General features: G+C 40.6%; 1 protein-coding gene across 1 annotated transcript in view; it reads right to left on the bottom strand.

Moving 5' to 3' along the window:
* Positions 1-16,032, bottom strand: part of LOC143294542 (cystathionine gamma-lyase-like) — a 43,524-nt gene that overhangs the window by 9,885 nt on the left and 17,607 nt on the right. The window contains exons 4-8 of the mRNA XM_076605917.1: positions 10,464-10,573; positions 7,998-8,129; positions 4,794-4,851; positions 1,604-1,681; positions 761-913 (exon numbers count right to left, since the gene is read on the bottom strand). Coding sequence (XP_076462032.1) covers positions 761-913; positions 1,604-1,681; positions 4,794-4,851; positions 7,998-8,129; positions 10,464-10,573 — 531 coding nt within the window. The remainder of the gene's footprint in view (positions 1-760; positions 914-1,603; positions 1,682-4,793; positions 4,852-7,997; positions 8,130-10,463; positions 10,574-16,032) is intronic.

Here is a 16,032-nt window from a genome sequence, read left to right as displayed (position 1 = left end):
GGGGACCACCCATGTATCAACTGTCCTAAAGCTCTACTGGCCAAGAGAGTGGGGATGTAACTTGGGAAAGACATTCTCCCACTATTATCCAATGTAGCCCAGATAGCTGGGACAGCAACTGCCTCCTCTGCTGTTCTGACGGTCATAGTTGGGCACTACTATCATACACCTCAAGTCAAAAACCATGTGATAAATGCAGAAAGATTATGGCAGCTCTAACAGAACAGTAACACACGCACACTGGTTCCACTTCAAGTGCCACTGAACACACACATAGGATTTCAGAATATAAACTGCACTACAGTAATAATTCAAGTGGGTACTGTGTTGTTTACTAAAACGTTCATATTCCTCTACAGTTTAACAATATGTTAAAAACAAAACACAACTAACCGTAAAAGCAGAACCACACACACAATAACAAACCTATTCATAAACATAGAACAACACACAAAAAACGACATCCATTCAACCCACTGACTGCACTACCGACTACAGCTCTTCCAAAGCCAGTTACGCACACAATGAGCGAGTTACGATCTCCCATCTGCCTTCCGATTTGTCCACCCATGAAAAATGTGTCCCCCTCTGTCATTTGTTGGGTTTTTTCACGTGATCTGTGACCACAATATCCAAAACAGTCATCAATTTTTAAAATTCCCCCCCCATAAAACATAATATAGGCTACACCAGAATGGGTAGGCATATTTGAAACAAAACACATGAAAAAAAAAGAACAGCCATGAAGAACTCCCCTTACCTGGGTGGACGACTTTAACCACCTTGGGGCTGGCCTCCAGGTAGCGAGCAACAGCCAGCCCGTTGGCCATGTGCTGCCTCATCCGGAGGGCCAGCGTCTTCAGGCCGCGGTTCACCAGGTAACAGTCGAACGGGGAGGACACAGTGCCCATGGCTGCGCGCACACACACACACACACACACACACAGTGTGGCCAGAATGAAACTCGCATCCTCGACGGGCGCAATAGCCGAGTGGTTAAAGCGTTGGACTGTCAATCTGAGGGTCCCGGGTTCGAATCACGGTGACGGCGCCTGGTGGGTAAAGGGTGGAGATTTTTACGATCTCCCAGGTCAACATATGTGCAGACCTGCTAGTGCCTGAACCCCCTTCGTGTGTATATGCAAGCAGAAGATCAAATACGCACGTTAAAGATCCTGTAATCCATGTCAGCGTTCGGTGGGTTATGGAAACAAGAACATACCCAGCATGCACACCCCCGAAAACGGAGTATGGCTGCCTACATGGCGGGGTAAAAACGGTCATACACGTAAAAGCCCACTCGTGTGCATACGAGTGAACGCAGAAGAAGAAGAAGAAAACTCGCATCCTTAAAACTTAAATCCTTTCCTTCTTCTGTATGTAGTTCTTTTCGTTGATATTTTTTCTTCTGATAGGAAAAAAAACTTTGTTTGTATCATGAATGAAATACTACTTGTTAATGTGTATACTGAGTGATTGAACGAACGGGTCTATTTCTAGGTTTTGACATCACTCTTTAAATTTGCGTGGTATGTGTGAAAGATGAATGTATGTTACGTTTCATTGCTCCCAGGGGGCGCACAAAACAAACTCCTTGCCTTACCGTTCTGCAAGTACCGCAGTCTCTCTGCCCGTTTGTCGTCATTGAGAGCCAAGACCCCCATCACCACGTCACTGTGACCTGCAGAAACCAACCAGTCCACAATCAGAACCGACTGATGTGCATCAGATTACATCAAATCACTGTGACCTGCAGAAACCAACCAGTCCACAATCAGAACCCACGTGCATCAGATTACATCAAATCACTGTGACCTGCAGAAACCAACCAGTCCACAATCAGAACCCACGTGCATCAGATTACATCAAATCACTGTGACCTGCAGAAACCAACCAGTCCACAATCAGAACCCACGTGCATCAGATTACATTAAATCACTGTGACCTGCAGAAACCAACCAGTCCACAATCAGAACCGACTGATGTGCATCAGATTACATCAAATCAGTGTGTCCTGTAGAAACCAACCAGTCCACAATCAGAATCCATGTGCATCAGATTACATTAAATCACTGTGTCCTGTAGAAACCAACCAGTCCACAATCAGAACCGACTGATGTGCATCAGATTACATCAAATCACTGTGACCTGCAGAAACCAACCAGTCCACAATCAGAACCGACTGATATGCATCAGATTACATCAAATCACTGTGTCCTGCAGAAACCAACCAGTCCACAATCAGAACCGACTTATATGCATCAGATTACATCAAATCACTGTGTCCTGCAGAAACCAACCAGTCCACAATCAGAACTGACTGATATGCATCAGATTACATCAAATCACTGTGTCCTGCAGAAACCAACCAGTCCACAATCAGAACCGACTGATGTGCATCAGATTACATTAAATCACTGTGTCCTGCAGAAACCAACCAGTCCACAATCAGAACCGACTGATGTGCATCAGATTACATTAAATCACTGTGTCCTGCAGAAACCAACCAGTCCACAATCAGAACCGACTGATGTGCATCAGATTACATTAAATCACTGTGTCCTGCAGAAACCAACCAGTCCACAATCAGAACCGACTGATGTGCATCAGATTACATTAAATCACTGTGTCCTGCAGAAACCAACCAGTCCACAATCAGAACCAACTGATGTGCATCAGATTACATCAAATCACTGTGTCCTGCAGAAACCAACCAGTCCACAATCAGAACCGACTGATGTGCATCAGATTACATCAAATCACTGTGACCTGCAGAAACCAACCAGTCCACAATCAGAACCGACTGATGTGCATCAGATTACATCAATTCACATAGCTGAAAACAGCACAATGTTCATGTGTTACAACCCTGAAGCTTTCTTATCACATGTAAAAACTACGACAGGGGGAAAAAAAACTTATGGTCAACTTTTGTGTGTGTGTGTGTGTGTATGTTTGTGGAGGCAGTGTGCGTTTGTAAACATTGTGTGAGGGTTTCTGAAAATGAACGAACGAACGAACAAACAAAATTTTATTTTACGAGGGTAAAGGAGTAAGCACAAAGTACTTTTTTTACATCCAGCCCTCTGGGCATGAATAATAATTGGAAAAAAAGCAACAAAGCAACAACAACAAAAAAAAAAAAAAGAAAAAAAAAGTGAGAGTCAATTCACAACACCAACGTCAAAATTGCATAAGCATGTGCAAACATAAACATAGAACTTGTGTACAATACAATATTGCGATAGATGAATAACAACGAGGACAATAGGGTAGGGGCGTGGTGGACAGCGGAAGGAAGAATGGACAAGGGGAAGAGTAAAGAAGGCAGGGGAGGCTGACAACAGACAGATGTAGTGACAGTGACAGTGGAGAGACATAGAGACTGACAGGGGAGGAGAGAGGCGTATATATAATGACAATCTATACATGATTTGTTGTTTATAATTGATATGTGTCACATAATCACATGTTTTTCAATAAATGTGCACGATATATGTTTTTAAAGTCAGGGATGCTTTTTACAGTGTTTACATTGAGGCAGGAAAATAATTCATTCCATAAACATCCCCCTGAAAAAGACAGACCAGATTTAAAAAGATCGATCCTTGGAAGTGGTACCATAACTTTATGAAGATGACGATGAGTGTTGGTTACAAATTTATTCTTCAGTGAGGGGGGAGCAAATCCAGACATGATTTTGAACATAAACAGACCTTTGTTAAATAGAAGTTTTGTTTTCAGTGGGAGGATATCGAGAGCTTTATAATCAGATACAGTCAATGATGAAGATTTTAAAAGAATCAATTTTACAGCTCTTCTATGCAGACTCAATAGAGGTTTTATAATACTGTCACTCGCCGAATCCCACACTGTCGAAGCATAGTTAATGTGTGATTCTATATAAGCACTGACAAATAGTTTTCAGCAGTGAAGATCCAAAAAGTGTTTAATTCTAGACAGTTGATAGATATTTTTTGATACCTGTTTGCATAACAGAGAAATATGATGTGACCATGACAAATTATTATCGATAGTGATGCCAAGGATTTTATGGTGGTCAACTTCTTCAATCTTGTCACCTTTGATGAAAATAGGCAAACAGTTTATGGACATATTTTGACGTTTTTGTCTTGTTGTGATTATTAGGAATTTTGTTTTTTTAGGATGGAGACACATGTGGTTTAGTTCGGACCATTCAATCACTTGGTCAATACTTTCCTGAAGAGAAAGAGATACGTTACATAGGTTAGTATGACTTACTAGTATGAATGGTGGTGTCATCAGCAAACATTTCACGAGCGAGAGAGAGGGAACAGGTGAGTGAGTGAGTGAGAGAGAGAGAGAGAGTGTGTGTGTGAGAGACTATGTATGTGTGTGTGTGTGTGTGTGTGACTATGTGCGTGTGCGTGTGTGTGTGTGTGTGTGTGAGGATTTGTGAGCCTGAGTGAGAATGTGTATGTTCCTACGTGTCTGTGTCTGAGTGTCAAAGTATGTGTATAAGTATGTGCTTGCATGCATATGTGCATGTGCATGCTTGCGTGTGTGTGTGTGTTGGGGGGGGGGGGCATGCTTGTATGTGTTTCTATTCACATTCAATAAACTGGAAGCGGATAACTACTGCTTGGATTGTTGGAGCATTCCCATTGTCCCGCTTCCTATTGTTCTGATCCATAACCCAGAACATCATTAAAGCTGAACCAAAGATCACACACAAAGAATCAAACAACAGACAAATGCTAATGAAAAACGAAACAAAAAAAACCAAAAAGACACACACAAAAAAACCTCACCATTCATGTACTTGGTGACAGAATGCATCACAATGTCAGCACCCAGCGAGAGAGGTCGCTGCAAAACACATCACACATACGCTCAGATGTTACACGCTCCACAGAGGTACACATTTTAAAATAAACACATCATTCCAATGGATAGGAGGAGTTCATAAATTGCTGAGTTAACCCCCACAACTGCTGAACATTGCCAAAATGAAATCAGTGTGGGATTAATCTTTATCAAGCGCAATCACTTGTTTTTGTGTGTAAACTGAAAGTGTTGTAATTGATTTTCCTGAACAAAATGCGGTCCCAAGAAGAAGTCCAAACAATGGATGGTGCCTGACATCCTGACCTCAGTTTTATCACAGTGAGATGACAGCACTTCACTGATGAGCTCACTTGTCAACAGCAGTCATGGGGTTACCTCATTCTACTCCAGGTACGAGTTAACTCGTTACTTCCCCTGTGGACTAGACACAAATATTCTCGTTCCAACACGCTATTCTTCTTCTTCTTCTTCTGCGTTCATGGGCTGCAACTCCCACGTTCACTCGCATGTACACGAGTGGGTTTTTACGTGTATGACCGTTTTTACCCCGCCATGTAGGCAGCCATACTCCGCTTTTGGGGGCAACACACCAATCTGTTGTCGTTTGTTCATGCTTGGTCCAGCTGGCATTCTTAACTGGACAGTTTACGGATTCCAGAAGCATGAAAACAAAGCTGTGTTCGACAGATTAAATCAATGATTCTCCATCTTCTTCTTCTTCTTCTGCTTTCGTGGGCTGCAACTCCCACGTTCACTCGCATGTACACGAGTGGGCTTTTACGTGTATGACCGTTTTTACCCCGCCATGTAGGCAGCCATACTCCGCTTTTGGGGGCAACACACTATTCTGATGTTGTTTGTTCTTGCTTGGTCCAGCTGGCATTCTTAACTGGACAGTTTATGGATTCCAGAAGCATGAAAACAAAGCTGTGTTCGACAGATTAAATCAATGATTCTCCATCAATTTTAGCTGTTTTAATAATAATAATAATAATGGTACTTATATAGCGCTGAATCTTGTGCAAAGACAAATTTAAGCGCTTTCGCACCAGTCATTCTCACGCACGCATAACTCTAAAACTGGAGAAACTAAAGACAAGGAAGAGGCAGGGAAGGGAGGCTATTTTGGGAAGAGGTGGGTTTTAAGGCCAGACTTGAAAGAGCTGAGTGTGGAGACTTGACGAAGCGAAAGAAGAAGTTCATTCCAATTGCAAGGTCCAGAGACAGAGAAAGAACGGCGGCCAACGGCCAAGAGTTTGAATCTGGGTATGCGTAAGTGGAGTGGATCCGAAGCTGATCGTAGTGAGCGAGATGGAGTGTAGAGGTGAAGGCAGCCACAGAGATAGGAAGGTACTGATTTGTGAATACATTTGTAGCATAGAGTGCTGGTCTTGTTTTAGTGAACCTCCCTGGGTTTTTTGTGTGTTTTTTTATGCAGTGGTCTCATGTAGCACTGGTCCTGGGGAGTTGTGGAAGGCGTGTAGCTGTGGGATAGAAAGAGTTAAGTGAGCTGAAAGGTGTTCATTTAGTTCTAAGTATGAGGACACACAGAGAGTTGTGAGATGGTGTGACAGTGAGATAAAGAGAGGGCTTAACTCACTCAGTACGGCCAGTCCTCTCTTCTCCTCTACACAGACCCCTCGGATGTCCAGTGGGTGTCTGAATGACCCAACCTTTAGCTTCCGTCGTCAGAATTGTGGTATTCTTTGTCAACATTCACCTCTTCAGTATAAGAGCCTTCCGCTTGCAGTATTTTTGATGGTGGTAATTGGGGTGGAACGCTGTTAACGTCGTCTCTTTCGCCGTTCGTATGGAGAGAGTTAAAAAGTACTACTGGATGTGTGTGCATGTGTGCGTTCATGCTGTGTGTATGTACATGCAAGACAATGTTGCACTGACACAAACATGAAATCCAAGAATCATAATTAAGTGCTGATGTACCCCATCAATGTGCACTGACACAAACATGAAATCCAAGAATTATAATTAAGTGCTGATGTACCCCATCAATGTGCACTGACACAAACATGAAATCCAAGAATTATAATTAAGTGCCGATGTACCCTATCATTGCTGACATCAATGTAACCTGAATTTTTTTGGGATTCATTTTGTTTGAGAGCACTGCTAAACTTAAATGAATGGCTCATATTCTCATTTTTATTTGGCCAGTGCTTTTAGGAATGAAGTTGTGCAAATGCTTTCACAGTTCACTTTATAAAGAAGTTTGTTTTTTTTTATAGAAAATACTTACATCCGCTGAAGATTAAGACCAACATCTACGTGAAAATTGATTGTATAACTACCTGAAAATAGGACATACAGAGACCCGAAAATAGGACATAAACATGCCTTTAAATATTAAATTTGCCAGAAAATATGATCCATAGCTACCTGAAAATATGTCATAAACTACCTGACAATAGGATCATAAATCTACCGAAGAAAAAGGATGTAAATCTACCTGAAATTAGGATGTAAAACTACCTGAAACCTACCTCAAAATACAAAAGATAAATCTACATGAAAATAGAAGGCATATCGACCTGAAACCAGGAGGTAACTGTCCCAGAATGTAGGATGTATAGGTAACAGAAAAAAAGAGGAAAAATGTACATGTAAAGAGGAGGTAATTCACCATAAATCAGGTGTATATACCTGAAAACAGAGGGTTAAAGGTACCTGAATGTTGAGGAAACTGTACCTGAATGTTGGAGGAAACTGTACCTGAAAGTAGGAGGTAAACTGCACCAGAAATCAGGAGGCACATGTACCTGAAATCAGGAGGTATATGTACCTGAAAACAGGAGGTAAAGGTACCTGAATGTAGGTGGTGAATGCACCAGAAATCAGGTGGTACCTGAAACCAGGAGGTAAAAGTACCTGGATGTAGGCGGTGACTGCACCAGGAATCAGGAGGTATATGTACCTGAAAACAGGGGTATGTACCTGAGTACATGAATGTAGGATGTAACTGTACCTGGCAATATGAGGTAACAGCACCAGATATCAGGAGGTATATGTACCTGAAAACAGGAGGTTAAGGTACATGAATGTAGGAGGCAACTGTACCTGTACAACAGGATGGAAACTGCACCAGATATCAGGAGGTATATGTAACCTGGAAACAAGAGGTCAATCAACCTGAATGTAAGCAGTGGCTGTACCTGAAAGTAGGAGGACATGAAGGTGTTGTCCACCACCACAAAGGCCTCACTCTTGCTGTGAACCAGGTTGCACACTGCTTCAATGTCCACCAGCTTCATGGTGGGGTTGGTGGGCGTCTCGATCCACACCATCTGTGACATACATCGGTCAGTACATCGGTCAGTACATCAGTCATTGCTACCTGAATATCATCAATCTACACCATTTATGACATACATTGGTCAGTACATCGGTCATAGCTACCTGAATATCATCAATCCACACCATTTGTGACATACATCGGTCAGTATATTGCTCAATACATCAGTCAGTACATCAGTCATAGCTACCTGAATATCACTGATTCACACCATCTGTGACATACATCAGTCATAGCTACCTGAATATCACTGATTCACACCATCTGTGACATACATCGGTCAGTACATCGGTCATAGCTACCTGAATATCATTGATTCACACCATCTGTGACATACATCGGTTAATACATCGGTCAGTACATCAGTCATAGCTACCTGAATATCATCAATCTACACCATCTGTGACACACATCTGTCAGTACATCGCTCAATACATTGGTCAGTACATCAGTCATAGCAACCTGAATATCACTGATTCACACCATCTGTGACATACATCGGTCAGTACATCAGTCATAACTACCTGAATATCATCAGTCCACACCATCTGTGACACACATCTGTCAGTACATCGCTCAATACATTGGTCAGTACATCAGTCATAGCAACCTGAATATCACTGATTCACACCATCTGTGACATACATCGGTCAGTACATCAGTCATAACTACCTGAATATCATCAGTCCACACCATCTGTGACACACATCTGTCAGTACATCGCTCAATACATCGGTCAGTACATCAGTCATAGCAACCTGCATATCACTGATTCACACCATCTGTAAAATACATCAGTCATAGCTACCTGAATATCATCAACCCACACTATCTGTGACACACATCTGTCAGTACATCGCTCAATACATCGGTCAGTACATCAGTCATAGCTACCTGAATATCATCGATTCACACCATCTGTAAAATACATCGGTCATAGCTACCCGAATATCATCAACCCACACCATCTGTGACACACATCTGTCAGTACATCGCTCAATACATCGGTCAGTACATCAGTCATAGCTACCTGAATATCATCAACCCACACCATCTGTGACACACATCTGTCAGTACATCGCTCAATACATCGGTCAGTACATCAGTCATAGCAGCCTGCATATCACTGATTCACACCATCTGTAAAATACATCAGTCATAGCTACCTGAATATCATCAACCCACACCCTCTGTGACATACATTGGTCAGTACATCGGTCAGTACATCAGTCATAGCTACCTGAATATCATTGATTCACACCATATGTGACATACATCGGTTAATACATCGGTCAGTACATCAGTCATAGCTACCTGAATATCATTGATTCACACCATCTGTGACATACATCGGTCAATACATCAGTCATAGCTACCTGAATATCATCAATCCACACCATTTGTGACATACATCAGTCAGTATATTGCTCAATACATCAGTCATTACATCAGTCATAGCTACCTGAATATCACTGATTCACACCATCTGTGACATACATCGGTTAATACATCGGTCAGTACATCAGTCATAACTACCTGAATATCATCAGTCCACACCATCTGTGACACACATCTGTCAGTACATCGCTCAATACATCGGTCAGTACATCAGTCATAGCAACCTGCATATCACTGATTCACACCATCTGTAAAATACATCAGTCATAGCTACCTGAATATCATCAACCCACACTATCTGTGACACACATCTCTCAGTACATCGCTCAATACATCAGTCAGTACATCAGTCATAGCAACCTGCATATCACTGATTCACACCATCTGTAACATACATCAGTCATAGCTACCTGAATATCATCGATTCACACCATCTGTAACTCATCAGTTAATACATCAGTCAAAGCTACCTGAATATCATCGAAATTACACCATCTGTAACACACATCAGTCAATATATCAGTCAACACATCAGTCATAGCCACCTGAATAACATCAATCCACACCATCTGAAAATTCATCAATAATAACTATCTAAAAATCATCAACCCACACCATCTGAAAATACATCAGTCATAATTTCCTAAAAATAGGATGGAATCATCTCATCCATGAGAATAACTTGTTTTTGGATGGAAACATTCCTCCCAAAATACCCTATGTTTGGATGGAATCATCCTTGAAAATCTGTTACATCCCTGTTAAAGCAATGAGCTTAAAGACCCCCGTCATGCCCTGGCATGTACATCGCTTGGGTCTTCTCAAACGGGTTCCCTTGAAGCACAGAAGCAAGGATCAGAAAATAAAGCGGGCATTGTTTATCAAAGAAAAGACTTACCAGAAAAAAAAAACAAAAAAAACACCCTACCTTTGTGTTTGGTTTCAGGGCCTTCTCAACCTCCTCCAGCTTTGTGCAGTCCACAAAGGTGACGTCCACGCCCAGAGGGACAGCACAGGTACGGAAGTAACGATTGGTTCCTGCAAGTCACAAAGAAGGCACAGAATTGATGATTGGTTCCTGCAAGTCAGAAATACAGGTACTGAAATAACGGATAGTTCCTGTGAGTCACAAAGGCAATACAGAAATAACAATAATAATAATAATGGTATTTATATAGCGCTGAATCTTGTGCAGAGACAAATCTAAGCGCTTTCGCACCAGTCATTCACACGCATGCATAACTCTAATACTGTAGAAACTAAAGACAAGGAAGGGCAGGCAAGGGAGGCTATTTTGGGAAGAGGTGGGTTTTAAGGCCAGACTTGAAAGAGCTGAGTGTGGAGACTTGACGAAGTGAAAAAGGAAGTTCATTCCTGCTAGTTAAAAACAAGATACAGAAATAACAATCGGTTCCTGCAAGTCAGAAAAGAGTTACAAAAATAACAACTGGTTCCAGCAGGCCACAGACAAGATACAGAAATAATGACTGGTTCCTGCACATCACAAACAAGGTACAGAAATAATGACTGGTTCCTGCAAGTCACACAGAAAGTACAGAAATAACGATTAGTTCCTGCAAGTCACAAACAAGGTACAAAAATAAAGACTGGTTCCAGCAAGTCGCAAACAGGGTACAGAAATAAAGACTGGTTCCAGCAAGTCACAAACAAAAGGTACAGAAATAACGACTGGTTCCAGCAAGTCACACACAGATGGTACAGAAACAAAGACTGGCTCCTGCAAGTCACAAACAAAAGGTACAGAAATAACGACTGGTTCCAGCAAGTCACAAACAAAAGGTACAGAAATAAAGACTGGTTCCAGCAAGTCACAAACAAGGTACAGAAATAACGACTGGTTCCAGCAAGTCACAAACAAGGTACAGAAATAACAACTGGTTCCAGCAAGTCACACACAGAAGGTACAGAAATAACGACTGGTTCCAGCAAGTCACAAACAAGGTACAGAAATAACGACTGGTTCCAGCAAGTCCCAACAAGGTACAGAAATAACGACTGGTTCCAGCAAGTCACAAACAAGGTACAGAAATAACAACTGGTTCCAGCAAGTCACACACAGAAGGTACAGAAATAACGACTGGTTCCAGCAAGTCACAAACAAGGTACAGAAATAACGACTGGTTCCAGCAAGTCACACACAGAAGGTACAGAAATAACGACTGGTTCCAGCAAGTCACACACAGATGGTACAGAAATAACAACTGGTTCCAGCAAGTCACACACAGAAGGTACAGAAATAACAACTGGTTCCAGCAAGTCACAAACAAGGTACAGAAATAACGACTGGTTCCAGCAAAGTCACAAAAGAGGTATGGAGATGACAAATGGTTCCTGCAAATCTTTTCCCAAATGAAATATAGAAATAATGCTTGGTTCCTGCAAGATACAAACAGGGTACAGAAGAAACTATTGGTTCCAGCAAGTAACAAATATGATATGGAAACCAAAATTGATTCCTGCAAGTTAATCACAAACGATACTGCAAAAAATACAAGTGTTTTAGGTTACAAGTTTTTCTGTTTTCTTTTTCCTGGTGATGCATATATATATATATACATACATGTACACTGGAGAGAGACACAAAGAGAGAGACAGAGGAAGAGACACAGAGAGAAAAACCGTCACACACACACACACACACACACACACACACACACATTCAAAAACTTTATTACTCAAGCCTCAAGGATAAAGATTTTAGGCATCACCTAGTCTTCCAATCTGTCCTTGTGACAACAACAATAACATCATTAGCAATAACGAAACAACAATATATTTTTTAACACTGCTACATCTACTGCTACTACTATGAATAAAAATCATCACCATCACCATCATCAACGTAAAAAGTAATAAAACGAACAAATTCACACATTCACATCGACCCACCCCCACATACATACACATGCACACACTCTCTCCACCCAGCACGCACACACACACACACACACACACACACACACACACTGATTCACATACAGAAACATGACCTAATCGAGCAATTGAGAAACAATTAGCGAACATCAGAGAACATAGAAACAGAACTTTATCACTGTACATATACAGAAGTGATTAATGTGCTGATGCAGATGTTACAGGTAATAACATCCAGTCAACAGGCGAACAAGTAAAACATTAAAGCACAAAGGTAGAAAATAAAATAAATTCACTGCATGTAAAGGTATAGATGCAAATTTCACAAAAAGGCATAATTTTCTGTCTTTTTCAGCTGGTATAATTTGCTTTGTGGGCCTATTGTTTGTGGAGCATAAGTTTCAAATGTTTGATTTGAAGGAACGTAATGAATCACACGTCTTAATGAACAAAAGAAAGTTCCAAAGATATGGCCCAAAAAATACAAAGCTAGATTTGTACAAATCGATGCGCACACGAGGCAGAATATAATTATCTGAATCGTAACGCTCTGATGTCCGTTGAACAAGGTCACTGAGGTGTGGTGGTGACATGTTTTTGTGTACTTTGAACATGAGGACCATTTTATTGTAGTGGAACTGCTTGTATAGTGGTAATATTTCCAGCTTTCTTAATTTTTCATCTGTTGATAGTAAAATAAGTTTAGCTGCTCGTCTATGCAATGAGTCAACTTTTCTTAGCTGGTTGTGACTGGCATTGCTCCAGACTCTGGATGCATAATTGACATGAGAAAGACAATGTGCCCCAAAGAATAATTTTCTGGTTGGAACATCAATGCAATATCTAAGCTTATTGAGTAAGAACAAATTGCGGGCTAATTGTTTGCATACATGGTTGATAAGAGCTTGCCAGTTCAGTTCTTTATCAATAATTACCCCAAGAACGCGGTCCTCACAAACTTGTTCAACTGAGTTCTTGTTTACCTCGAGCTTTAAAATGAGAGGCTTATGTTAGTGTTTCTGTCAGGATCAGCCAACAGATCGCATATGACATTGCCAGGTGATATATGCATCGGCAAGTCGTTAATATAGATGCAAAAGAGTAGGGGTCCAAGAACAGAGCCTTGCGGAACACCACGATCTACATGACCTTCAGAAGAATATGAGCCATTTAAGTAAACACGCTGTGTTCTGTTTTCCAGGTAAGACTGGAAAAAGGAAACAGCTGACTGGTTTTGAGTATACTCAGTTGTTTTTTTAATCAGTATTCACAAGATCAAAAACTTTCCTTAAATCTAGAAAAACTTTCCAGTGATCTGTCTTGGTTGACTGCCAATAACCACATGTCACAAAGCCGGGTTAATGCTGTGTGACAGGAGTGATAACAGCGAAAGTCAGACTGAAGGGAATGAAAAAGGTTATATTGCTCCATATGTTTCATAAGGTGCTTGTGGACGTGCTTTTCGAGAGGCTTAGACACTACTGATAGTAGGGATATCGGTCTTAAGTTGCTGAGATCTGTGATATCATTTGACTTTTGCAGTGGGATTACTTTTGCTGATTTTAGCACAGAGGGAACATTTTTCTGTTTGATGCACAAATTGTAAATGTATGTAAGGGAGTCTACTATGTAGGGCAAAGCAAGTTTAAGAACAGATGCATTTAAATCATCTGGACCCATTGCTTTCGTATTCTTTAGATTTGAGATTACGGAACCAATTTCATGAACAGCAAGTGGAGGGACAGTGAATGAGTTACTAGATTTAAGACGCTCTTGACAAAATATTTGTAGTGACGGAGGAGGAATGTAACATTCTGAAGGAAGGTAGTTTGCAAATGTTTGCGCTGACTTAGCTATGTTTAAAAAATGGTCGTTGAGAGTATCCGTTGTCCACACAGTGGCGACAGCATTTGTCTTCTTTTTATGCTTATCGGTAATTTCATTAACAGCACGCCATAATGTTGCCGTGTCTCTGTTATTGCTGATAAGTTTTTCAAAATGATCTGCCTTTGTTTAACTAAATCTTTCAACTAACTAAATCTTTTCACGAGAGAGAGAGAGAGAGAGAGAGAGAGAGAGAGAGAATGAATGAATGAATGAATCTTTATTTTCAAACGATGGAGATATTAGCATGTTGGCCAACTTACATATCTACCATTGTTTTAAGAGACTCACAAACTTATACAATATATATAAATGTAGAACGTTATACTCAAAATATGTACAAGGACAGAGAGGACAAACATCACTCACCGAGAGACACAACATCACTCATACGTTTTTGAAATGAGAGCAAATAACACACACACATGCACACACACAAATTACACACCTAGCATGAATGCTACACATGAATGATTCAAGTGAAATCATTAGAAAAGAAAAGTCATGACCAAAAAATTCAAAACACAAATGTAAGAAATAGAAAAAAAGTTGGAAATAAGGAGACAGGTAACAGGGAAATGGGCAAATGGACACAGAATGTGGGGAGAGAGAGAGAGACAGACAGACAGACAGACAGACAGACAGAGACAGAGAAACTGTGACACAGACAGAGACAGAGAAAGAGATGGCGATGAAACAAAACAAAATTTTAGTTTACCATGGAAATGAAATAAGCAATCAACAAGCTTTTTTCTTTTTCTTTTTTTTTTTTTTTTGAGGGCTGGGGTGACTTTCTGACTCCATGTCAAAGCATGGGAAGACTCCTCAGTTTAAAAGTGAAGAGAGGGACTGGACGTTTTCCAACTGACCTAAATTTCTGGGACCGTCTCCTGACATCAAATCGTGATGTTGTTATACTAATTAAACCAACTCGCATAATATATATATATATATATATATATATATATATATATAATTTTTTTTTAAAAGCAACAAAAACTTCCAACAACATTATTGCAGACCGTTAAGAACGCAAACATGAACATGAACAAACAGTGGCACATTGTGTGATGTATGCTTTTGTGTGGGCGCTTTATCACACAATAGGGCACACCACACAAAAGCATATATATATTACTCTATTATCTCGAAAAAGAGAAATTAATTATAGCTATTTACTGCCTGGCTGAACCAATTAATGTAGTCCTTTTCATCTTCAGATCAGCAACATGTGCACCATTCATACTGGCCCCACTTGGTGCTTAACTCTCTCTATACGAACGGCGAAAGAGACGACGTTAACAGCATTTCACCCCAATTACCATCATCAAAATATTGCAAGCGGAAGGCTCTTATACAGAAGACGTAAATGTTGACAAAGAATACCACAGTTCTGACGACGGAAGCTAAAGGTTGGGTCATTGAGACACCCACTGGACATCCGAGGGGTCTGTGTAGAGGAGAAGAGAGGACTGGCCGTACTGAGTGAGTTAATCAAGCCATGCATTTTTTTTATATCCTTTTTTTCCCCCCCTTGTTTTTCATTGATTGGTTTCTGTGGTGGTATGCTCACTCTTACATAAAAGTGAACTGGGTCGGCGTCATTCAAATTTGATTTTTTTTTTCCATGGATTTTTTTTTTTATCTTTATTTTATTTTATTTTTTTACAATGTCCACACCTGACGAAAAGAATGAATGCACAAACGAACAACCAAGT

Source organism: Babylonia areolata, chromosome 20 (assembly GCF_041734735.1).
Source record: "Babylonia areolata isolate BAREFJ2019XMU chromosome 20, ASM4173473v1, whole genome shotgun sequence".
NCBI classification, from domain to species: domain Eukaryota; kingdom Metazoa; phylum Mollusca; class Gastropoda; order Neogastropoda; family Buccinidae; genus Babylonia; species Babylonia areolata.
Note: the sequence above shows the minus strand (reverse complement) of the source record. Positions and strands in the feature narration are given on the sequence as shown.